The 25663-nt window shown below is 43.7% G+C and overlaps 1 protein-coding gene across 1 annotated transcript in view; it reads right to left on the bottom strand.

Moving 5' to 3' along the window:
* srpx2 (sushi-repeat containing protein X-linked 2) overlaps positions 1-25663 on the bottom strand; it is a 67311-nt gene that overhangs the window by 28831 nt on the left and 12817 nt on the right. Inside the window, exons 3-4 of the mRNA XM_041195677.1 lie at positions 17422-17505; positions 1038-1229 (exon numbers count right to left, since the gene is read on the bottom strand). Of these exons, the coding sequence (XP_041051611.1) occupies positions 1038-1229; positions 17422-17505 (276 nt within the window). The remainder of the gene's footprint in view (positions 1-1037; positions 1230-17421; positions 17506-25663) is intronic.

Genomic DNA, 25663 nt, shown 5'->3' with positions numbered 1-25663 from the left:
TTTCTGTCCACAATAGCAAACAGAACCACAAAATGTTTACATAGGAATAAGGATAGGTCATTTAGCCCCTCAAGATTGCTCCACTGCAGCAGGGATGGAACCCATTTATCTCATTGTATCCACACTGCTTCTTTGCTAGAGTAACCCAAAACTATTCCCACTGTGTCACATTCTCCCCAAAGCCCTGTATCTTGTTCTGCTTCAACTTTCCCTTGAAAGACACAATACTTTCGGTGTCCATTATTTTGTTTGGAAAAGTATTCCACGCTCTAACAACCCCTGATGTAAAGTACCTGAAATCTTTCCTCACAGCCGTACTTGTCCATCTCTGGCATTACACTGAAGAATTTACACTGTGTTTTCCCTGCAGATTTAATGAATTTCGATAATGGGGCATCCAAAGCTGCACACAGTGCTCTCATTGTGACTCAGTCTGTTACATAGTTTCATCATCAGCTTTTTCCCCTGTACTTCATGCTTTTATTTATAAAATCCAAAATGCTATCGGCCTTTTTATGGCTTTAGAGGCACTGGAAAAGCACCCAGCAAGCAAAAGTTAATTAGCAACAGATTTTTGGTCCTCACCACTTTTCCCCTGCTTCTGAAGGCGCTCAATCATACTGGGCATGGTTCAACAGCAGCTGGCCACTCTCAACTACCTTGCCCAAATAGCCACTTTCAACTGCAGCATTCATGCGAGATTATCAGCAGGTTATTGAACCACTGGGTGACACAGGTAGGTGTGATTTTATCCTCACCAAGCACCCATAAATGTGCATTTTGCAGCAAAAGTCACTTGATAGTGATCTTGAATGCTAACACCAGGCATTTTTGCAAATTCCCTTCCAAGCCCTGAAATGCTGAAGTTTATGGTAGCACAGTCTGCCAGCCCAGCTAAGTGCAATTTACTCAGCATAGACTAAAAGTTAAGTCTAGAACCTTCCAGGTTTGCTTGGCTCAGTTACATGCTGCCTTTACTAATTGAGCTATGGGGGAAATAGATTGTGATTTAAGAAACAATGTTTTCACAGACTCACCTTTGCATCTGCTGATTCCGGACCAGTATCTGGTCACTGTACATTCAACCTGCCTTCGGCCTAGCAGCCGGTATCCTCTGTCGCAAAATATTCGGCACCGTGTTCCAAGTGTGCTTCTGTAATTTGGACCCCTTGGTGAACGGCATTCTACATCACCATTTTCTACCCTCAATGGATAACACCATCTTGGCTCTGAAAAAAAGTAAGTTCACTTTCAAGAGAGTTGGATACTTAGATTTTCTTATCCCTTCATTCTTGGAGGTATCAGTTCAAGTTAGGGAATGGTTCCATGGACAATAGTGCTGTCTGGTACCTCACCAAATGGCCATCCAAAGCTGAACCTCTTTTTTAATGACTTCCCCAAGGCATGTGAGGCAGGAATCGGAATGGGAACACTAGCTGGGCTTGTTTTTTCCCTTTACCCCCCTAGAAAAACTAAGGCAATTTGTAGCATCTTCTACTCTGCTGGGATCAAACCTGCATGGCACAACACAACAGCACAGGGTGTAATTGTCCATCTAGCCATCGGAACAGCAAGTTGGGCAAAGGTTGCTTTATCCAGTTAAATTAAGAATAAATTGAGTAAAAATTACAACAATGTTTTAGATGAAAATCTGATTATTACAACATTTGAAACCTCCAAATTAATTTCCATTTCTCCTCCATTTCGTTTCCAGTTAGAGCTTCTTTGACATGATTCATTTTTCCAGTTTAACATATTCAAAAGGCCACAGCTGACCTGACCAAGATGTAACACTGAGCAAGAAAGGCAAAAATGGGCAAAGGTATAAGTCACTGGTTAGTGTGGCCAGTGACAGAGCCATGCACACTTACTTCATGTTTTCTTTCCTCCTCCAATTTCCTACCTTCCCTCCTGAGGCAGGATTCATAAGGGCCACTTGCCCATGTGGCTGTTCATCCTAAGAGCCCATGCAATAGGTGTCAGCAAATTAACTAATTACCAGAGGTCAGAATGGTCAGCCCCAATCCTGTCTGCAACAAACATCAGTAGACTCACACTTTCTAGTGGGGACTGGGGATGTTGGGATAAGAGAAGTGATTCTTTATTTTCCCCTCTTTGTGGCCCAGGGAGCAATTCCAGTGCACTTACTGCCATAGTACCGAAACATGCCAGCTCAGCAAAAACTGGGAATTCAATAATATGGACCAAGAAGATCCCAAACTCAGCTTCAGATGATATTTACCAAGAACAATTAGGGAAGCAGAACATACATTTTTATATATTTGGGGAGATGTTCCAAATGAAACATTGTGGTTCCAGGATAGTTACCGTCACAAGACCATCACATCATTAATAATGATGATGGAAATTTGACCTACGTTAGTTAATCCATCCAACAGCCGCACCACCCACCCAAATACAGCCCCCCCCCCACCCCCCCCGCCCCCCACCCATTTAATTGTTTCATAAATGCATTTGGGTTGCTGCCTCCATCACTCTGCTCAAAAGCTCATTCCCTAGGCCTAAATTTTCCTAAAGGTGGAGAGGGTCTCCAAACAAAAGAGGGCTGGAGACCTCATTCCAAAGTTCTGCTCCAAAACCCAGCACCCATAACTTGCACTGTGGAGGAAGGGGGAAATGGGCCTCAATTGTATTTTGCACATTGAAAAATGCAGCTGCTTCAAACAGATCCAATTTTCGTAACTGGGATGCCCAAAAAATGACTCACGGGCTTTAGACCTTTCAGGAGAAGGTCTGAAGTTGCCAGAGTTCTTTGAAGAGGTAGAGTACCCTTTTGGATAGGTCCAGGGACATGTTTGGGAGTGGTCAGGTGCCCTTTGGGATTGTTAAAATTAGACATGAATATGCATAAACAGTGGATAAACTCATTGAAACTGTCAAGCTGATTGGAACTGAAAGCTGCCAAGAGAACTGTCAAGCTAGTTGGAACTGTCAAGCTAGTTGTAACTGTCAAGCTAATTGGAACTGTCAAGACATCAATTGAACTGTCAAGCTGTCAAGGCATTTAAATCTCCTGGCCTTTAAATTAAATAAAATGCTGCAGTTTTAAAAAAGCAGTGCATGCTCTTTCACTCTGTCTGTTGACATAAGCCTAAGGTATATTATTATGGGATTTGTGCTGCTTGACTGATTTCACAACCTATCATTATCACAGTGGAGTGCCTGTCAGTTCACAGTTTATTGACAACTTCAAATGGACATAAAGTTATTGATGTAGGGTTTTGAGTACAAATGCTTGTTTTTATAAGGGATCAAGCACTTGAATAAAATGTTTGTTTTTATGGGGGATCAAGCACTTGAATAAAATGTTTGCTTTTATGAGGAATTATATAGTTGAAGGAATGTAAATGTAGTGAATGGATTTTTATGAATGAGAGTGTTCTTTTCACAAAAATAAAGTCTGCAATAGACATTCAGAACTTTATTTTATTTCATCTCAGCATGGATCCTGAGATCTACCCATGGTGGATAATGGATGAGTTGGCATGGAGGGTGTAAGGGCAAAGAGTTGTGGATGCGGAGCATGGTTGGCATAGAGGCTACAAAGGGCCATGGGGGTGGGTGGGAGAAGGAGGTGGCATGGGTTGGCATGGATGACGTATAGGGAGTGTGTAGGCAAAATGAAAGATTGTGAGGGGGTGAGGGCTAGAGGGCTGTTTTTGTTTTATTGGGTTTCTATTATAGCTTGGATGAAGTCCCGGATCACCAAGGCGAGCCTTTCACACAACCTGCCTCGGTAACCAGCAGCCCATGTGGCTGCCTCCAAACTGTTCCCAGGGGAGGTGGGCCTATTAACACATGCCCCCCTCAGAACAAAATTTTGACCATCCGGGCCACTTCCTCCTGAGTCAGGTTTGCAAAGCCGGGAATTCAGGCCCAAGTATTGATCACTCTCTGTATGAACAACCTGGTATCAGTCCAAAAGTTGCCTTTAGCTTGTTTGAAATTTGTCCTATTCCCATAATTTAATGGAAAGTAATATTCCAGAAATATTTTATCCATGTCATTTACTGTTTTATATAGCTCAGTAAGATCACCTCTCATTATTGCGCAAAGCAGGAGCTCATGGTGTAGGGGGCAACATATGGCATGGTTGGCAGATTGGCTGGCTGGCAGAAAACAGTGAGTATGCACAAACGAGTCTTTTTCTGATTGGCAGGATGTGACGAGTGGAGTCCCGCAGGGGTCTGTGCTGGGCCCTCAGCTTTTTACAATTTATATCAATGACTTGGATGAGGGGATTGATGACATGGCAGCTAAATTTGCAGATGACACAAAGATAGGTAGGAAAGTATGTTGTGAAAGGAACGTAAGGAGGTTGCAAACAGATATAGATAGGTTGAGCGAGTGGGCAAAAATTTGGCTGATGAAGTATAATGTAGTAAAACGTGAAGTTGTTCACTTTGGCAGGAAGAACAGAAAAGCAGAGTATTACTTAAAACAGAGAATGACTGCAGAATTCCGAGGTGCAGAAGGATCTAGGCGTTCTAGTACATGAGTCACAAAATGTTATTATATAGGTACAGCAAGTTACTAAGGCTAATGGAATGCTATCCTTTATTATGAGAAATTGAACATAGAAGTAAGGATGTTATGCTGCAGTTATACAGACCATTGGTGAAACCACAGGCTGAATCTTCCCGGATTTGCACTAAACGGAGCAGCAGGTTGGAAAAAGATTGCTTTACCCGCCAGCCGCAATGGCGGGTTTTTGCGCCATACTGTCCCATTCCTAGCATGTCCTATCTCATTAATAATGCATTCCCAGAAAACTGACTGGGTCACTGGTGGGTCAGTCTCTGATTTGCTCACCCCACTGTCATCTCAGGCCTTCAATAGTCCAGGCGCCACATTTAAAGGGTGCCCCTGTACAGAGCTAGCATTATCTAAGGGACTGGAAGGTGCTGCAAAGTCATGGCTGCCAAAGGGAGGAAACACACTGCCCCAAAATTTAGCGACACCTCCCACAGACACCTACTGGATTCAGTGGAGGCCCACTGTGAAGTCCTCTATCCCCACTCTGGGCGAAGACCAACAAGCAAGTCACCACCCCAGCATGGGAGGCAGTGGCAGTGGTGGTCAGCGGCAACGCCCTACAAAAGAGGACAGCTAACCAGTGCCAAAAGAGGATCAATGATTTCCTCCATTCCACCAGAAGTCACTCTTCTCATTGCTCTCAACTCACAAACCCATCACACATCCACAGGGATCTCACTCATTACCGGTTCTGGGATATCACCGTTCATTCTCTGACACACACCTTCATTTGCCCTGTGGATTGTGTCTTCATCCCTTCCATGGCACACTCACCACCTACACATGCCAGACATCCTTCTCACCTGGCCCGGCAGGCATCCTGCTTACACTCTCTCCATCTGCATTCATGCAGGACGAGTGGGCACAGAACAAAAGGGAGAGGTTGCAGGCTTGTGGAGGAACACCCAGCATTGAGGTCCTCAAAGACCTTGAAAATAGAGTCATCCAGCTTGATCTGGACTATTCCTGTGCTGACAGTGAGGTCAGCAGTGCTCAACCAAGTGAGGATCCACCAGTGCAATATCCATCAGCCAACCATGCTGTGAGTCAGTTTCTCTGTTCCGCAGTCCCCTGCCATGCTCTCCTTGCTTTCACAGGCACATCTGGGAAGGAGCAGAGTGGGGTCCATGAGTCAGGTCATCGACTCAAGCTCCGAAGACACCTCGGGAGAAGAATCTGATGACACCCTAATTGAAGACCCATCACAGCACTCACCCATACTCTCCACTAGTTCAGAGACACCTGCCTCAGTGGGACCTAGCTCCAGAGTTACCTCGGGATCACAATCTGGTGAGCACATCACACTGCTTGATCCACAGCAGATGGTGGCAGGGACTTCCCAGGTTTCCAGCACTCAGAGGAACACTGGAGGCCAGAAACCTGTTGAATCCAAGTCAGATGAGGAGCCTCTAGACTCAGTCATACCTCAGTTGCTGGAGCTGCAAAGGCAAGCTTGGGAATGTCAGGAAGGAATGTCCGCTGCACTCCTCAGATTACAAGGCAGAATGAGCAGTCTATCCACCTTCAGTCTGAGGTGATGATGTCAGCTTGCCAACACACCAAGGTCAATACTAGTAGGGTGACAGCCACAATGGAGGCCTTGGTCTAGGACATTGGTCCTGCACTTATACGCGGGCTGAACTCCATCGGTGACGCCATAGTTGGCCTCCAGCAGTGTCAATGTGAGAGGGGTGCAGGGGCAGCTCAATTTCACTCCAGCTTCCCCTTCTCCTCCAGGAGTCAGCTAGGGGCCCTTGGACACCCAAAAGGAGGAAGGAGGATCAGCAGGTACACACCCCGTGGCCATCTATCCAGGTGACTCCAGTAGTGCCCGGCCCATCCAAATCCCCTCTTCCTGTGACCCCAGCAGCTCCAGCTCCACAAGCCAGGGAGGGTGCCACTGTCACACAACAGGACCCCAAAAGCTGGCCAAGTCTCAGCCCTCCAGAGGACACCCACTAAGTCATCACAGACAGGGCGTAGCAGTCAGCAGGTTGCTTCCACCTCTGCTGTGGATGTCTGGGGAGCACCACAACATAGTGGATGGGTTAGGAAGATCAAGATGTAGTTGCACAGCCTGGACACAGGTGTTAATCACTTGTACGTAACATTCATTATTGGAAATAACTCCAAAGAATGTCTCCCTACCTATGGTTCCTTGTTCTGATGAGCAGTGTTCATGTCACTCAGATGTGAAACCTTTCTGCACAAGATAAAGCCAGGTGTCTCAGCCCAGGGCCTCTTCCCTGTGCAGTGTATAACCTTCAGACCAAAGTCATGGTCCGACTTCAAACTCACTGGACACATTAGTGATACCTGCACCTCGATGGTGCTTGTTATTGCTGCCAGAATATAGTGGGAGGGCGTCACAGAGTTTGGTCATTCCCTCTGTGTGCACTCAGCCCCCATCTCTTCAGCATCTATGACCAGTGATGCTGTGCTCCTGAAGGGGTCAGGAGCTGAAGGCTGACAAAGGATCAGGTGCATTTAAAGTTTTACAGCTGTGCCTCCATGATATGACCCTGATCATGGAGCGCAAATGAGCTGCCCTCAGCCAGACAGGAGTCAGACATTCACAGAGGTTATGTGATGATCTATGGAGTGTCCTCACTGCATGACGGCATCATTCTCCTGGCATCTTGCGGCTATGAGGGCCTCCCAAGCGTGTTTGCCTTGTCTGACCAATGCAATGGCCTCATCGCCAACATCCTCACCTTCGAGGACCTCATCATCTTCATCCCCTTCGACGTTCTCCTCATCAGAGTAGACCTGCAGCTCCTCCATCTCCTCCTCAGCCAGGTTTCTTCCCGCATTAAAGCGCCAGGTTGTGGAGCGGGCAGCAAGCGACGATGATGCGCTACACCCTCTGGGGACCGTATTGCAGTGCTCCACCAGACCTGTCGAGGCACAGGGAGCCTCATTTCCAAAATGCCTATCGTTTGCTCCACCAAAGTCCAGGTCGCAGCTTGAGGCTCGTTACACTGTCGCTCTGCTGCAGCCTGAGGCCGCCACACGGGCACCATTAGCCACGTCATCTGTGAGTAGCCCATGTCCCCGAAGAGCAACCTTGCAGCCTCTCTGGACCCTGAAAGATGTCAGGGATCTGAGATCTGCTAAGGATGTAGGGATCGTGGATGCTCCCTGGGAATCATGTACAGACCTGCAGGATGTATTTGGTGGTCGCACACCAGCTGCACATTCAGCGAGTGGAAGCCCCTGCAGTTGACATAGTTGACCGCCTGTTGCCACAGAGATCTGAGTGCCATGTGAGTGCAGTTGATGGCACCCTGCGCCTGTGGAAAACCAGAGACCTGCTCAAATCCCAGCACTCTTGATTCCTGGCTTTCCTGATCTGGGTCGAAATGCACAAAGTTCTGCGCCTTCGTGAAGGCGTGTCCATGTGTGTGGAAGCTTGCAAGATCCCACAAAGGACACCTGTGGAGCCCTGGAAGGAGCCACTGGTGTAAAAATTGAGCATTGTAGTCACTTTCACAGCCACCGGCAGTGGATGCCCTCCATGTCTCCATGGCACCAAATTCTGCAGCAGGTGGCATATGTGACTGAATAGTTCCCTAGACCTGCATAGTCTTCAGCGACACTTGTTCTCAGTCATCTGCAGGAATGACAGGTGCTGTCTATAGACCCTAGGTCTAGCGAGGTGCCTACGAGCGATGGCTCTCTGAGGATCTTCAGCTGCGTGCGCAGCAGGCCATGCCACCCCTACATCTTGAGGAAGGTGCTCCTCCCTTTGCTGAGCCAGGCACCTCTGCTGCTATCTTCTTTTTCTCTGTTCCATGTAAGCCCTGAGGTATACCGTTAAATCACCAGGCTCTATGATCCTGATGTTCTCCTCCTGCAAGATGAAAGAGATGTGTGAGTTAGCACAGGTGTCCTAGCAACCTCTCTTGGTTAAGTCAGAAGGCCCCTTCACGCATGCAGGAGAGTGCTGGCCACCACTCAGATGGCCAGTGTGTAGTGCGCCACTGTTCACCTCCTCCTCACTCCACTTAACCGATTGGTAGCAGCTACGGCCACTAGACTGCATGCTGCACTCTGAGCTCAGGTGCAACCCACACTGCAAGGCTGCACTGTTAGCTTGAACCATGAGGGATACTGGTCCAAACCTGCATAAAGATATTGCAAAAGGCTCCGAGCACCTCCACCAGTGACTGCACCATGGCCATCTTTTGCAAGGGGTTTCCACAACTTACCCAGTCAGCCAATTGCTCTGCTGCTCACTAAAACGCACATTAATTTCAATCTGTGCCTGAGGGGTGAAACGTTCTTGAGCATTTGGTGGCACATTCATGCTTTTATGTTGCTTGAGTGGGCAGAAAAGCTTCAGAGGCCCGACTCCAAGCATGTCAAGGGAGCTGCAGCTGAACGGTCCCAGCTGTGAAAGAATGCTCACTGACAAGCTTTTCCAAGTGCACGGCCACTTCCCTCGCACCCCCCCCCACTACTCCCACCTCTCCCGGCATGTGCTTAAGTATTTCCTTCAGCAGGTGCTGCCTTGCCCTCCCATCCCTCCAGCCCTTGCCTGACCCACACTGGAGTCCTTGCCCCGGCACCACACTGAATGCCAGCCGGGAAAAAGCAACTTTCCTGTCCCTCCCGTGAATGTGCAGCACCTCTTCCTTGATGTCCAACGGGTGATGCTCACGAACGCTGCACAATGTTGTATGCACTCAACTCCGAATTCCCCTCGGGGCTATCCTGAATGATCTTCACAAGGGGACGTGGAAAGGATGTTTCCTCTTGTGGGTGAGTCTAGAATTAGGGGGCACTGTTTTAAAATTAGGGGTCGCCCTTTTAGGACAGAGGTGAGGAGAATTTTTTTCTCTCAGAGGGTTGTGCAGCTTTGGAACTCTGCCTCACAAGGCGGTGGAGGTGGGGTCATTGAATATTTTTAATATTTTTAAGATCAATGTAGATAGTTTCTTGTTCGGCAAGGGAATCAAAGGTTATTGGGGGTGCATGGGAAAATGGAACTCGAAACACAAACAGATCAGCCATAATCTTATTAAATGGTGGAGCAAACACTGCAAAACAAACAGGCCAAACCTCAACACAGTGAGGCAGGCTGTACAGCCTGGGGTTAATCTTCAAAGTTTGTCAATACAGAAAACGGGTCAATACTATGTAAAGACACTGGGACATTATCATCTCAAAGACACAAAGCAGGTGCCATCAGACAATCGAATTAGAGAAAGTAGCAGACCATCTTAGCAGATGGCCCCAGACAACAGCCTTTGCACAAACAAACATCAACAATAGCTAAGGAAAAATGGACTTTATCACATGCACATCAACTTGGGAGCCAGGGACAGCACACCTGGGTGGGGCCCATTGTTTTGGTCGAGGAAATAACATCGTAATGAATGGGTTTGTCTGGACCAAGGCATGAACTGGACTAAAGTGATTAAAAGGGCGCTAAGCACCTACCATCCAAACAGAATGTCTCCAGGAAATATGCTTTGATTGTGTCAATAAAGTTTGTAATAAAAGGGCCAAGACTGTAGAGTCTGGCACTGCAGTCACCAAGGAGGATCATGAATGGTCAACCTGATTCACGGATCTACAGCTCACACCGGAATGACCAACTGGGTGGGGAGTTGTATCAGCCAGATCCAAAGGGTATTGGGGCTGAGGCTTAAGGATAGCTTTAAGGGTAGCAACTAAATCCTGAGATGGTTTGAGTTGGGCAGAGTAAACCTTGGGACAGAAATGTGGGGTTTTGCCTGTGGGTTTTTCTTTTCAGTGGAGGCTTTTATTAGTAAGTCATGGTTTTGAGTGTTGCATGGCGTTATTACGCTAGCTCAGAGGTCTTGTATTAGGGCATTGGGAGTGTTATGTTAATAAACAAGTTTGTGGCCGAACCTAAAACCGTGTGTCCGTATAAGTTTGTCCTTTATAAAATCCTAAAGTCAAGATCTAACAGCTCACTAAAGAACCTCTTTACATATCTGGCAACTGTGACAGGACTGTAGAGTTAAAGTCAAATTATGGATGGGGCCAAGGGCAAGAAACCCTCAATGGAGGATAGGGTATCCAAGTATGTAGGAGGTAAATTGAACTTTTCTGCATCATGTGTGCAGGAGCTGATGAATGCTAACTGCCCAGAGGAGAAGGCAACAAAGCGGGCAGGTAGTAGCTCACACAAGAAATCAAAAGGAAAAGCAGTGTGGCTAGTCTATGCAGAGGCAAATCCAAATTCTAACAAATGAAAAATGGGATTTTTTTTTTAGTCTTTCTTCACATTTGTATGATGCAGTATTCCATTGAATATATGCTGTACTTTCTCTCATTAGTATAGAGCCCAATATCTAACTAGGGTCTTTTAAGGGTTTATATCAGGCCATCATTAATCTATGGATTTTATATTCTATACCTCTTCTGATAAAACCTAGAACTGGCATTTTTCAAGTTGAGGTCTAACTAAAGCATCTCACCTTGATCATGACTTCTTTCAACTTATACCTGTTGCTTTAATAAGGTGGTTCAATGGTCTATTGATGGTGTTGATGCTGCTCTGCATTAGTTGGACATGTTCATCATTGAGCCGACTGAAACTCCAAGGTCTTTTTACATTTAATCCTTTCCAATGCAATGCTATTCAGGCAAGTGTATTTGTCTAAATCACATTTTTAGTATTAAAGCTGTGACAGTGTCTTGTGCAGTTACTCAAAAAACACTTCTTGTGGTCAGAGACTTGTGGCTTTACAAACTAAAGGCCCCTTTGGGAACCTAATCCAGCACTCTAATAGATATGTAATAGAAAGGACACATTAAACTGAAGAATTTACACTGATATAAAACATATGTCTTAGCTTGGTTCCAGTATGAAGACTCCTGATCACCACATGACATTATGGTGCCGAGCTTACCCCTGTATCTCACTATTTTCTGCTATGAGTCCATCTACGTTAGATGAGTATAGTTGTGACAGCAGCCAGAGTTTTGGAGGACAATGGAGCCTCCTTGCCAATTTACAAGTGTAAACTGGTAGGTGTCAGTGAGGCAGCACTATTTCAGCCTCGCCGTCAGTTCTGTTGCTATTATGTTGTCAGTGTTGTCAAAGTTCACAATTAAACAGGAGCCTGGAAGAGCGGAGCAGCTGGTGTGATTGTGCCTAAAATGCTGATGTTTTCTTTGCTACTGAAGAAAATCCTCTGAAATTTGAACACCTCAAATTTCCACACAGAAGTAATTTTTAAAAAAATCACTAGGCAGAATTTTTGGGTGGGCTGGCGGCCAAGGTCAGCAAGCCTAGGAGCAGCCGGGAACGGACCACCAACTGCGATCGGCCCCCGACGACGATTTCACGCTGGCTGGCCAATTAACAGCCAGCCAGCATGAAAGGCACACTGAAAGGCTCAGCGCTGCTGGGGTGGGGGCGGGAGGAAGGCGAGCGCTGAAGTCAGCGCAGGCGTGGGGGAGCGCGGAAGGTAAGCTCTCTGAAGGCAGAGAGCTGCCTCAGGGAGCTGAAAAATTTAAAATCAATAAAAACAAAATTCAAAATCAGGAAAAAATGTCCTTGCATCAGAATGAGACACCTCAACATACAGATGATGATGATTTTTTTCAAAACATTTGAATTTTTTTTTAACTGGCCTGCCTATGGATGAGGTCTCCTCAAAAATGCAAAGGCTGCCTGGCTGATTTGCCCACCCATCAACTGTAAGTTTGGACGAGCAGCAAAAAATTGCTACTTTTAATGGCCTCAAAAGACCTCTTAATTGTCGGCAGGCGCAAAGCTAACTCTAGCGCATGCCCGCCGACCGAAATATCGCGCGAGTGCATGATGATGTCAGGATAGTCATGATATTTCAAGCTCGAATGTGTTGGGCGGCGCCTGCACGCCGAGTGGAAAACTCTACCCATTGATTTACTTTGGTAATCATCTCTCCTTTTTCTTGAAGGCAAAGTCCTGCTACACCTTTATCAAATGTAGCTTATTTGATCTCCATCTGTTAATAATAATGATAATATATTGGGAATATTTTTTTAGGTTTTCTGCTTCTAGCAAATCTTTGAAGCTTTTTTAAGAATATGTTTATGATTTTAATTGGAATAGTGTATGAGAGGTTAGCGGAGAGGTTAGAGAGGTCTTCAGTAAGTCTGTAGCAATTAATGGGATAGTGGTGTCATGGTAATGTTACCATAATCATGATCCAAAGACCCAAGCTAATGATTTGGGGACATAGGTTCAAATCCTGTCATGGAAGATGTGGGATTTAAATTCAATTCATTAATAAATCCAGAATTAAAAGCAAGTCTCAGTAATGATGACCATGAAACTATTGGCTTGCCATAAAAACACATCTGGTTTGCTAATGAATCTGGAATTAAAAGCTAGTCTCAGTAATGATGACCATGAAACTGTTGGCTTACCGTAAAAACACATCTGGTTCACTAATGCCCTTTAGGGATAGATATTTGTCGGTCCTTACCTGGTCTTGCCTGCATGTGGCCGACATGTGACTCAGACCACATAATGTGGTTATCTTTTAACTGCCCTCTGAAATGGCCTAGCAAGCTACTCAGTTGTTCCAAACTACTACAGAAAAGTCAAAAAGGAATAAAACCAGATGGACCAGCATCAATCTAGGCAATAGAAATGACAATGGTACACCCAGCCCTGTTGACCCTGCAAAGTGCTCCTTTTGGACACCTGGGGCTTGTGCAAAAATTGGAAGAACTGTCCCACAAATTAGTAAAGCAACAGCCCTACAGTATTACTCACATAATCATACTGTATAGCCAATGTCCCAGACACCACCTTTACCATCCCTGGGTATGTCTGTACACAGGCAGGGCAGATCCACCAGGGGTGGTAGTAAAGTGGTATACAGTCAGGGGGGAATTGCCCTGGGAGCGCTCAACAGCGACTCTGGGACCCGTGAAGTCCCATGGCATCAGTTCAGATATGGGCAAGAAAACCTCTTGCAGATTACCACCTGCTGCCTTCCCTCAGCTGATAGATCAGCATTCTTCCATGTTCAACACTACTTGGAAGAAGCACTGAGGGTGGCAAAAGCACAGAATTTACTCTGGGTGGGGGACTTCAATGCTGATCACCAAGAGTGGCTCAGTAGTACCACTAATGAAAAAGCTGGCTGAGTCCTAGGATATATCTGCCAGACAGCATGTGGCAGCTGCTGAGGAAACAAGAGGTCAAAACCTACTTGATCTCATCCTCACCAAACTACCTGTCACAAGTGCATCCGTTCATGACAGTATTGCCTTTGTTTCAGCTGAGCTGGCATCACAGACTAATTTCCACATTCCATCAACCTATTTATTACGAATGCGGTTAACATGATAATGACCAGATAATCTGTTTTTATGATGTTGAGGGATAGATATTGAAAGTTAAATATTGATAGGAGTGACCACCTTCTGGAGACAAAGTCCCATCTTCACACTGAGAATACTATCCACCGTGTTGTGTGGCACTACACTGTGCTGAATGGGGTAGATTGAGAACAGATCTAGCAGTTCAAAACTGGGCACTCATTAGGCATTGTCAGCCATGAACAGTAGCAGAATTGTATTAAACCATAATCTCTTGGGCTGGCATAACCCCCACTCTACCATTACCATCAAGCCAGGAAGTCTGGTTCAATGAGACATGCAGGAGAGCATGCCGGGAGCAGCACTGGGCGTACTTAAAAATGAGATGCCAAGCTGGTGAAGCTACAACACAGGGCTACTTGCATGCCAAAGAGCAGAAGTAGCATGCAATCTAAAGAGCCAAGTGGTCCCTCATCCAACGGATCAGGTCAAAGCTCTGCAGTCCTGTCGCATTAAGTCATGAATGGTGGTGGACAATTGAATAGCTAACTGGAGGAGGAGGCTCCACAAACATTCCCATCCTCAATGATGGAGGAGCCCAGCAAATCAGTGCAAAAGACAAAGCTGAAGCATTTGTTACTACCTTCAGCCAGAAGCGCTGAGTGGATGATCCATCTCAGCCTCCTCCTGAGGTTCTCAGCATCACAGATTCCAGTATTCAGCCAATTCAACTCACTTCACATGATATCAAGAAATGGCTGAATGAACAAGAAATAGTGAAGCCTACGGACCCTGACAACATCCCAGCAGAAGTATTGTGCACTGTGATGAAACTCAAACACTTGGCTTAATCTGAATTTGGAGGTTGGGAGTTCAAGTTCCTGTTAAGCCTCTGGCCTTTTGCGCATGTGCCAGCCAGGAAATGGCCTCACATATGCAGTTCGAGCTTTTTCACGCCTTCAGGACAAGGCCTAGCCCTGCGCAACTGAGCAAAAGAAAGAGAGAGGAAACAGCATGAAAAGGTCAGGTAACCTGATAGCAGAGCGCCATTGTACAGGGTGTGTCCCAGGGAGCAGGACACAGGATGGGGGGGGGCAGGAAGAGGTCCCAAAAAACAATCAGACAGGGATCAGAAAGTGGACCCAGGAGTTAAGTTAAAAGAAAGGAGCAGGGCAAAAGGCTCCGAGTTAAAAAAAGAGCTACGAAGAGCAGACTTGAAGCAAAGCTGACTTAAGAGAAGCCCTGAAGATCCAAGGGGGCAGCCCAAGGTTGGTGACTCCTTACTGTAGGCTTTTTGGAGCAATGGTGTCCTGTTTGGCATGGTCGAAGATCTGAAACTGTGCTTGGAAGTTTGAGTGTACTCGGAGATCCAGGGAAAAGGAATCTTGGAAGGCGAGATTGAAATGCTGCAACGTGGGCCATTGTCGCAGCTGTCCAAGTGGGAGTGACACTTGGAGAGAATTCCAAAATGAGTTCTTCAACTGTGGAGATTGGAAATCTTCGTGAGGAAGACAATGGGTTGAACCTTTTGGTCAGCGTGTGCAGGCGGGTCCGACACACCGATACATAAAATGATGCATGATGACGTCGGGTGTGCGTCCCAACATCGTCATGCGTCATCCCGCTATTTCGTTCAGCACTGGAGGCGGCTGCGCGTCCATCAAAATGCCAACGGCCTATTAAGGCCAATAAGAAAGTAATTAAAGTTCTTAAGAACGCTACCGGTCCAACCTTAAGGTTGGCGGGCAGACAAAGAGCCCAAGCGGCCTTCACATTTTTCAGGAAACCTCATCCATGGGCGGTTTGAGGTTTCCTGAAGCTTTTAAAAAATAAATAAATAAATTTTCCAAACTTCACAAACATGTCCCAGCTCATGAGGGGACATGTTTAAATAAATTTTTACTTTATTTTTTAAAAAGTTTTATAATCCATTCAATCTCCCCAAGGCAACTCCGTGCTTCAGGGAGATTTTTTTTTATATTCGTTCATGGGATGTGGGTGTCGCTGGCTAGGCCAACATTTATTGCATATCCCTAATTGCCAGATTGCCAGTGACAATACGACTATGCCACTACTTCCCCTAGCAGGCCCCGACTCTCCCTCCTCCCCCCGGCCGTGCATTACGCTGGGCGGCAATTGGCTCCACACCTACCCCGTCCACTCCTACCCAGCCCGCCCACCATAGGAAAAATTCTCCCCATTGTTTTAATGAGGCTGGTTGGCTCACAAACTGACAAAGGTCTGGGTGGGTCGTTGAGAAATCCATGGAATCTGCTTTGGTCACAGTTCACCTATTAATTCACATGTATCTCATACTTACCCTGAATATTTGAGTATAAGATAGATATTGTAAATTGTTTTATCATTCTGAATTTGTAAATGTCTGTAAAGGAATTGCTGGGGGTGAAGGAATTGTGAATATTTGAATCATCTTCTTGTGTTTGTAGTGAGATTTGTCCAACCTCTTTATCTGATGTAATATAGTTTTTTTTTCTTGTTTAATCAATATTTTATTCTTTGTGTTAAAAGTTCATCAGCAGACTCATGTGAATTTGTTCAGTAACTTTCCCCCATGGTTTCTAAAAAATAGAAGTTAGGATCTATCAAGCCAGGCTTCACTCTGGGATCCGACTTGTCCAGTATTAACATCAGCTGGGATCAAAACAATACTTGAGTTCCTGAACTAGCATAAAACAATTATTACAAAACTGACCACTGATCTATATGGGCTAGTGTGACAGTAGTCGATGCCTTACCTCAAACTTGTATTTTAAGTATAGCTTTCGTATCTGGCTTCCATCATTACACTGACATAAGGCCAGCATAAAAACTCATTGTTCTTGATTCTGAATCTCTACTAGCAAACCGCAAATTAGAAAGTGGATCAGTGTAGATACAAGTGTAGGTTTCTCAACCTATCACCTATGTGCGATATGAGTTGAAATGCTTTATGATCTAGTTACAAGCAAATATGTTATACCATAGTTTTATTTATTGACCTCTCCAATAAGCAGTACTTTAAATAATGTGCTGGTAACTGTAGTATAATTTCTCCAGATACATTGCTAAACAAAATACATCTCTATTCTGCTTCCCTTTTGTTTCATTTGGTAGCTCTTCCAATGTCGGACTATTTATTATCTTGTATTTGACAAATAGACAACAAGCCGCACTCAACCAGACAATGTTTGCTCATCTACTTGTATGTGAGGGATGACCATTTAACAGAGAGTGAGGAGGATTACTACTGCCTATAGAACCCCAAAACAAGTCAACAGCTCCAGGAGATGAGAGGAGGGAATTAGAGGGAAAATAATATACATATTATAAAATATTAGAAAGTCTGTCCTCTAATTAAAAATGGAATAGTCACAAGTATCAATTTGTGAGTAACTTATCTTCATTTGTTCCCAAGATTCTCATAAAATAAATGCAAAAACATTCATTTTGATTTCATTTATGTAACAAGCAGAATATTGTGACTAGTATTAAAATAATTTGACTTGATTAAGCAATTGAAAAAGCCAGTGATGATAATACAGATGTGTGTCTAAATGAGCATCTTACCTTTATAATCTATGTAGTAACTGCTTCCTGTATATTGAATACTGTAATCAATATCATGGCTTCCAGCATAAGAATACCCTGACCCTAGAAATCAAAGAAACAATGTGGTAACACACTTATATGTCTCATTCAGCTCTTGTTTCCATAGTGTTAAATTCTCAGCATTATTCTATTGCAATAGAGCTTGTCCAATAGGACTTATTTTGTTTTGGTCAGGGGAATGGCCAATCAGGGCACTGAAAGGCGAACCAACCAGGGCAGCAAAAAGCTGTCTGATTGAGAACCAGTTTATTTTTGGGGAAAAGAATTCACCCCCAGTGCTCCAGGACATTAAATCTGGATGCTGGTGAAAAGGATTTCTGTACATGCGGGAGTATCCTGGCGTAGCCACTTAACAGTCAGCAAGTGGGTGGCATTCTGATTTGAAGGGTGCTGCCAAAAGGCTTTCTTTTGGGTTTGCCAACAGTAAATAGAGTGCAAAGTAAAGTGGAGGGGAAAGGAAGTGACGCTGATGCTGTCTGAAAGGGTGTACAGTTGACAGAACCCTCTGATATGGTTCCTGTAAAGAGGGAAAAGCTGCAAATTGGGATATTTCAACTATTTTGGGCAAATTGTCGGGGCACCAGGGCTTTTAATAAAAAACTGGGACTGTCCTGGCAAAAACATTGGGTCACCATGGAAATGCAGCAGCCAATTTACACACAGCAAACTTCCACATAAATAAATAATCTGTTCTGTGATGTTGATTGAGGGATGAATATTGGCCAACACAATGGGGATAACTCCACTGTTCTCTTTTGAAATAATGCCATGGGATCTTTTACACCCACTCAAGATGGAGCCCCAGTTTAACGTCTCCATTGAATGACAGAACCTCTGACAGTGCAGCACTTCCTCAGTGTTGCACTGGAGTGTCAGTCTTAATTTTTGTACTCCAACCTTGGAATGGGACTTAAAGCCAGGACCTTCTGATTCAGAGGCAAGAATGTTTCCAACTGAGCCATGGCTGACAACAGATTGAAGTGGTACTTAATATCCGGGAGCTCCAAATGTGGAGATAAATTATCCACTTACGTAGTAAAATCCTCCCCACACACCCACAGGATAATAGAACATGACACATGCAAATTGTACATGTGCAGATGGCTGGAAAATAAACTTGAGTGGAAAGGTCCACAAAGTCACCAGGAAAGTGCGGAGGTCAAAATAACCAGGCTCCTTGCTCAATCACCCCTTCCACAACCATGGCCAGAGAAACATAGCAGCCAGCTTCACCAGTAGTAGCTTTGGTTCCTGGCACCTGGTGAGGCTGTAGCACCTATCTTATTTACAACACTGTTGCCAATGTCAAAGCTTGTCAGCAAAAGCACTGTAATGTAAAGAGGTCATTGTGGCAAAACATTTTTGAAAAATATGCACAGTTCTTTTGTCTATTTGTAACTTTCATAGCAACAGCTCCAGGGACAAATTCCAAATCGGTAATTCCTGCCACTTATTTGAGAGGGCAGCAGCCCTCAAGATACGCATAACTCTTCCATCAACTCCACCCATAAGTACTAAAAAAGTGGCATGTTTGCAACAGATGGCATCGTAGTCCCATGAGAAATTTGGATCTATGAACATGCCATCAGATTAAGTGCCTTTTATTGCGCAAGATAAAATGTTTAGGCTGTCTCATTGCATTCTTCTGTGTCCAAGTTTCCATATTAGCAGGGGGGATCCCGCTGTCCTAGAGACTGGCACCTGAGGACAAATCCAAATGGGGCACAATGGCACATGGAGCCCTCTCTCCTGTAATCAAATATAAAGAAGAGGGCAAGTATAGAAGAGTTTTTTGAAGACAACTTTTCAACGTAAACAGATTTCATTCATTTATAGTCATACTTAATTTTGCATTAAAATTGGGGCCTGCTTTGAAATATCTGACACCAATCCCTGAGAGAAAGGTTCTTCTGTTTGCAACGTACCAAAATTGGAAACAAATTATTTCTAAAATATTTACTATTTTACTACAATTAATACGCAAAGAAAGTTCTACCCCTTCCCCACTCACTCAGTATTTTTCAATGGCCAGAATTTCATTGACATTTTTAATTTTTTTTTGTACCTGTTCATGACATTTTAATATCCATGTACCTGGATCTGGGGGTCTGTTTGGACCTCCACTGTTTCTAGCTTTTCACCATTTAGAAAGTATCCTGTTCTAACCTTTTTAGATCCAAAATGAATGACATCACATTTGCCTACATTGAAATCCACAAAGCCTTTTTGGGTTTTATGTTTCCACCTCCACTGCTTACAATGTCGCCTACCTTTGTATCATCAGAAAATTTGCATATGTGACTTTCTACCCCATCATTTAAGTCATTAATGATTATAGTGAATAGTTGAGGCCCAGCACGGACCTTTGCAGGACATCAAGTCACATTGTGACAATTAGAGTACCTACTCATTATCCCTACTCCACTTTCTGCTGGAAATCTGAAAAACAGGAAACACTGAAGATATACAGCAAATCGTGCAGCATCAGAAAAAGGTTAATGTTAATGTTTCTGAGGTGACCCACAACCAAACATGACCTATTTCATTTATTTTATGTTCCAATGGGTGAATAAAATTGTTCATTCTCTAATACTGGGCTCCAGTTACTGATTTTTATTGCTTTGTTGAGTCCACTTCAACCACTAGAGATGATGGAATGTTTCAGATGTGTTAGGTCATGCCCTCTCAGAGTGAAATACATCATTATATTCAATAATGAAAAAGGGATGTCAGAGTTCTTATTTAATGAACCTGTTTTTCACAGTTCTCTGCTGAGTATTTTTACAGTAACACAGCCAGCTATCCTTCTCTCTCAGGAAAAATAGTCAGGAAACTTTGCCTCAACTACTTTTCCCGCTGTAATGGGTGAAGCAATGTTGTGGAAAGAACATATTCACGGAAAACTATAAAAAATTAATTTTTCAGCAGCATTTTGATTGATGTACTCACCATAAACCTTTGATTCCGGATTTTAGAATTAGCAAAATGGAAGCTGGTTCAACAGGATAAAAATCAAATACTCAGTTCAGGAACAGAAATCACAATCCCATCCCAGAGTCTCTGCTCCAGCACCCTCTATAATTCTCCAATCTGCCACCTTCCATGATATTCTGCTCCCAAATTTTCCTTGAGTCTGCACTCCATGATGTGCTCTCCTTGTTTCAATGATAGTTTTCCCTCAGGATATAATGTGTTTATTTATAGAAAAGAGAATAGAATAAAACTTATCAGGATGATGAAGAGTAGGAGTGGGAGTTGGTAGAATCTGAAGCAGTAAAAGAGAGTTACAGAAATACAATGTAATAGTTTAAAACATAGTGTCAAATTTTGTTTGATAACTTTCCCCACAAAGCACTTTCAGACTTTTATTGCATTAAAAGGTGCTATCCAAATGCAAGTTGTTGTTGTTTTTGTGATAGCACTCCAATGTTTCACTCAACCTGGTCAACATGCGACTCCAGACTCATAGCAATGTGGTTGACTCTTAAATGCCCTCCAAAATGCCCCTAGCACGCCACTCAGCTGTACCAAACCACTAAAAAGTCTAAAAGCAATGAAACAAGATGGCCTCCCTAACAGCACTGTGGGTGTACCTACACCGTATGAACTGCAGTGGTTCAAGAAGGCCGCTCACCATCATCTTCTCAAGGACAATAAATGCCGGCCTAGCCAGCAACGGCCACATCCCAAAAGTGAATTTAAAAAATCTCTCAATCATTGCTATGCTACCAGAATGTCTAAATTACATTAAGTCATGGATGAATCACAGCTTTGTCCTTCTGAACATCTGGAAGAGCAAAACCACTTTTCGAACACACCATAAGCGCTGATTCTTTAACATTAACTCTATTCTCCTCTACAGGCATATCAGACTGTAAAACCTTAGTGCCCTGTTTGACTTGAAGGTGCATTTTAAAGCCCACATTCTCTACATCTTCAAGACTGCTTATCTGCACCAATCTGATACCAACTACCACTCAAACATCAATCTGTGCTTTTATTACCTGCAGATTTGAATTTTCCTATTTGTTGCTTGCTATCTTCCCATCTTCCACATTGTCCAAAATTCAATGGTCTATATTTTCTCTGCATGGAGCCCCACTTGTACATCGCTCCCATTCTCACTGACTAAAACCAACTTCCTGTTCCACAACACGTTGAACATAGCATCTTCAGCAAAACATCCCTCTCTATTCCGTCACTCCATCCTATCCCAGAAATCTCCTGCAATTATATGTTCTGTTCCCATCCATCCTCATTGGCTTTCTATACATCTGCCACTCTCTCTTCACCCCATCTTTGAAGACAGGGTTTTAAGCTGCCTCGATGCTATTCTCTGGAACTCCTTCCCTCAACTCTTCCAGCTCTGTAATTCTTTAAAATTCTTCTCAATACCCATCCTAACTTTCAGTGAGCTTTCCTCACACTTCCACCATGGCTTGGAATCCACTTCCTTTGTGTTCCCCTGTGAGTGCTGAGACTTCTTGCTACAGTAAAGGTGTCATTGATAACTAGAGGCTATTGATAAATATGGTTGTTAGAACTATTGATCTTTACCCATTCCACAAAATCTTTAAACTTTCAACTACATAACTTTAACTGTGTGTCTAAAGATATCACATATTAATCCAAGTTAAAATGTTTAAAATCAGTGAATAAAGCCACTGATGCTTAAAAAAATGCTTGATTCACCTACTTAATCTATGAATAGAACAATGTGATGGGTCATTGCTAAGGAACAGTTAGTAAATCTGATCACTTCTGTTTAAATGCGTTCAGCAAATTCAAAATAACAGCTTCTAAACTATTTAACAAACTTGGTTTGTTGATTCAAGATTTTCTGATTTCCTGTTCATATCTGATGTAGGAATCTTCAAGGCTTCTTCATCAAGTTATTAAAATAAAAGTTCTTCAATGCATTGACTATGCAGTTCCCTTAGTAACTCAGTGAATAAATGTATGCCAAATATGGTAATAAATGACACAGACCAGGTAATTTCAAGTTTACTCCCCAGCCTGTGCTGAGTTAGACGATCTCGAACACTGCATCAGCCTCAGAGTGCCTGAGCTAAGGTAATAAGCAAGGAAATGCCAGGGCTTCTACTCTAGATTGCTCACCAGGAGTCCTTGGTAGAAAGTGTACATCGATATGCTCGTGTGAAGACAGGATGAGACTCATCTTTGATGTTGCTTATGCTAAAATGGCACAGCAATAATCAACAGTACTTATAAACAGTAAAGCCGATCTTGTTGGCAGAGCATGCAGAATATATCTGTGATGAATACGTGACTGTAGAAAAAATGTGTTCTCTCAGTAGGAAATGGTAATCCTGAGGGGGATCATGTATGTTTGGCTATGTTTTTAATTAATGCTACAATTAGAATTTCCACAGAAAATGAAAGCATTTACTCATTTGGCTTTGCTATTTTAACATTTAAGCTATTGCTCTGAGTCAGTCTAAATAAACGCAACTGAATTAAATCAGCATCTACTTCCCAACATGAGATGAGGCAGGAAGTCTCGACTCATTCCACAAAACAGTAAATATAACAATTCCGTTTCAGATGCAGAGTTTGCCGCAAACAAGTACTTCAGTTTTCACGATTCAGGAGCCTAACTGCAGAAGGATCCTCTACCTGATATAATCAAATTCCTAAATCTTCAGAAAATGTAAAGGAACAGCTCCAGTTGCACTGTCCATTTGCTGCACACATCAACAGAGGGCCCAAAATTTGAACTTGCCAGTGCCACTTAAGCTAGCCAGCATCTATTTAGGGGAGGTGCATTGTGGCTAGAAGTGTTGACAGTCATGCAGGAACTGAATCTGAACTGGCAAACCGTCAAGAATGGCAGATTATGGAAGAGAGGGGGTTCCTAGCTTTTTGGATATTACACTGGAGATCTTGGTGGAGGAGTTGGAAAGTAGGCGAAATGTCCTGTATCACAGGGCCCAGGAGACATTTACACACACACACAGGGCCCAGGAGACATTCACACACACACACACACACACACACACACACACACACACACACACACAAACACACATGTGGAGACAAGATGCTCAAGGAACTCACTCAAGGAGTCAAAGTCAGTTAACTTATCTTCAAATGCCATTTCCCTCCAACTGCACACCAGCCTCAGACACCGTTCAATTCACCCCAACCCCATCACTCACTTCTCTATCAATCAGACTAATACCTGACATTTATATGCTCCACCATAGCTTCCCAAACTGCTTCAAGCCTTACAGTCACATGTCACAAGTTGCAAACAGCTATTCAACCATGACAGCCACATCCCAACACATTGCACCACACTCACTAGCATTCTTCTCCCAGGATAAGGTGGAGCAGTGGCAGATAACAGGCAAGGTCAAATTTCTGCCATGCAAGCCCAGGCTACTGCCAGCATGGGGGTGGATTACAGTGTGCAAAGAGCTTGCAGGATATCACAGTGATCCAGCAATCTATCCTCCAACAGATTACTGGAGTTGTTAAGGTACAACAGCAGTGGCTCCACATAGCTTGACCTTGCTGTCCTCTCTCAGATAGACAGCGTTCATATTCCCATTCTTACCAATGTTCTTGACGTTGCCTGTTGGCTAGCCAACCAGCCCAGAATGCTGCGACCCATGTCGAGATCATCCTGCATGGCAGTCTGTTCCAGTCAGCATTAGCAGCCATTGGAAGGACTGCATAGGAGTGCTAGGACAGGCAAAGGCAATGGAAGATAGGCACTAAGGGAATGCACAAGGGTGAATATTGACTTTTGTATGGAACATGACATGATTTTGTGTATAAATTTGGTTTGGAATGTTTATTTTGGAATGGCTTTTATTTTTGTATTGTTCCCAATCAAACACTTTGAAGGTCAGTAATGGAGGGAAGATAAGTTCTGGGACTGTTGGCAAACAGGAAATTTGGGGTGGGGTTTTTCCTGCTCCTCCTCCTCGCCATTTAGTTGGTGACAAGGGCTGTGCCTTCATAATGGCAAGGTCGTTCAGCGGGCAGTAGGCCGCCACAAGTTTTGAGACCCACTCTGCTAAGTACAATTGGGCTCTTCCAGAACTGTCCAGACACCGGAAGTATTATTTTAGAACATCAATGATCTGCTCTATCACATCCTCCCAGTCGAGAATCAGCCTGTTCAGCCACATGAAGACCCATGGCAGAAACTTGTGTAGGTGCCATCCTCAAATCAAGGGAAAGCTGATGAAATGTGCTAATCCAGCAAGAGCTTAAAACTAACTGGAATGCTGAAAGTAAGATTTCATTTGCATAAAGCAAACATTGGAGCAGCGTTAATTGACCTGCAATTTCTTAAGATTCACCACTCACAAATCCTTAAACTTGCTAGCTAATTTGCAGATTAATAGTGGCATCATTCACATTTCAGTGTTTTTCAGAAACTTCCAGCCAAAATTTTACATTGGTCAGGAAATTAACTGCAAAATTGTGACATAGACGATAAATTATTTCACTCAGTTTCAAGTAATGATAGTTTCAATTAGGACTATAACCCAGTGTGCGCAATAGGGCAAAACAAAATTAGTAATTAATATACTACTTAGCTGACTTGGATTATAGTTGTAATAGTCTTTGATAAAGGAACACCATTTTAAGAGCATCCTTTAAATTTATGATTACAAATGGAACATCATAGATCCTCCAGACAAAAATTGGCTTTCCCCCTTCCAAGAGAAATTGCTGCCAGTTTTTTTCTTAAATGAAGGCAATATCCCTTTAATTCAACAACCAACTTCACTGATTCCTTCATAAACATGTTGAGATGAGTGAAGTTAGAATTCACTGTGGAAAGTAGATATCAGATGTTAGCTCCATTACAGGCATTGTTAACTGTCCTCACTGATGGAAAGCAGCAAATTGTGCTAGCTCCAGTCGAAGGGTTATGTATTATTTTTACAAGACCTTACATGAAAACATTCAATCCCACATCATTCAGAATAAGCAAATAGATAACTTGTCAAGAAATGCACAGGGATATGTACTGGAACAGGGTGGCTACTCCCAAAATATCAGATATTCCAGTTATAAACATCTGGAAATATGATATAACCAGTCAAAGCATTTTTAAATCTGCCTAGGTTTTACTAGCAAGAATACAGTTTGAGCAAAAACATCAATATATGACATAGATGAGGCATAGTTGGGGATTTTTGGTCTTCCTTAGATACAA

This window comes from Carcharodon carcharias, chromosome 9, assembly GCF_017639515.1.
Source record: "Carcharodon carcharias isolate sCarCar2 chromosome 9, sCarCar2.pri, whole genome shotgun sequence".
In the NCBI taxonomy this organism is placed as follows: domain Eukaryota; kingdom Metazoa; phylum Chordata; class Chondrichthyes; order Lamniformes; family Lamnidae; genus Carcharodon; species Carcharodon carcharias.
Note: the sequence above shows the minus strand (reverse complement) of the source record. Positions and strands in the feature narration are given on the sequence as shown.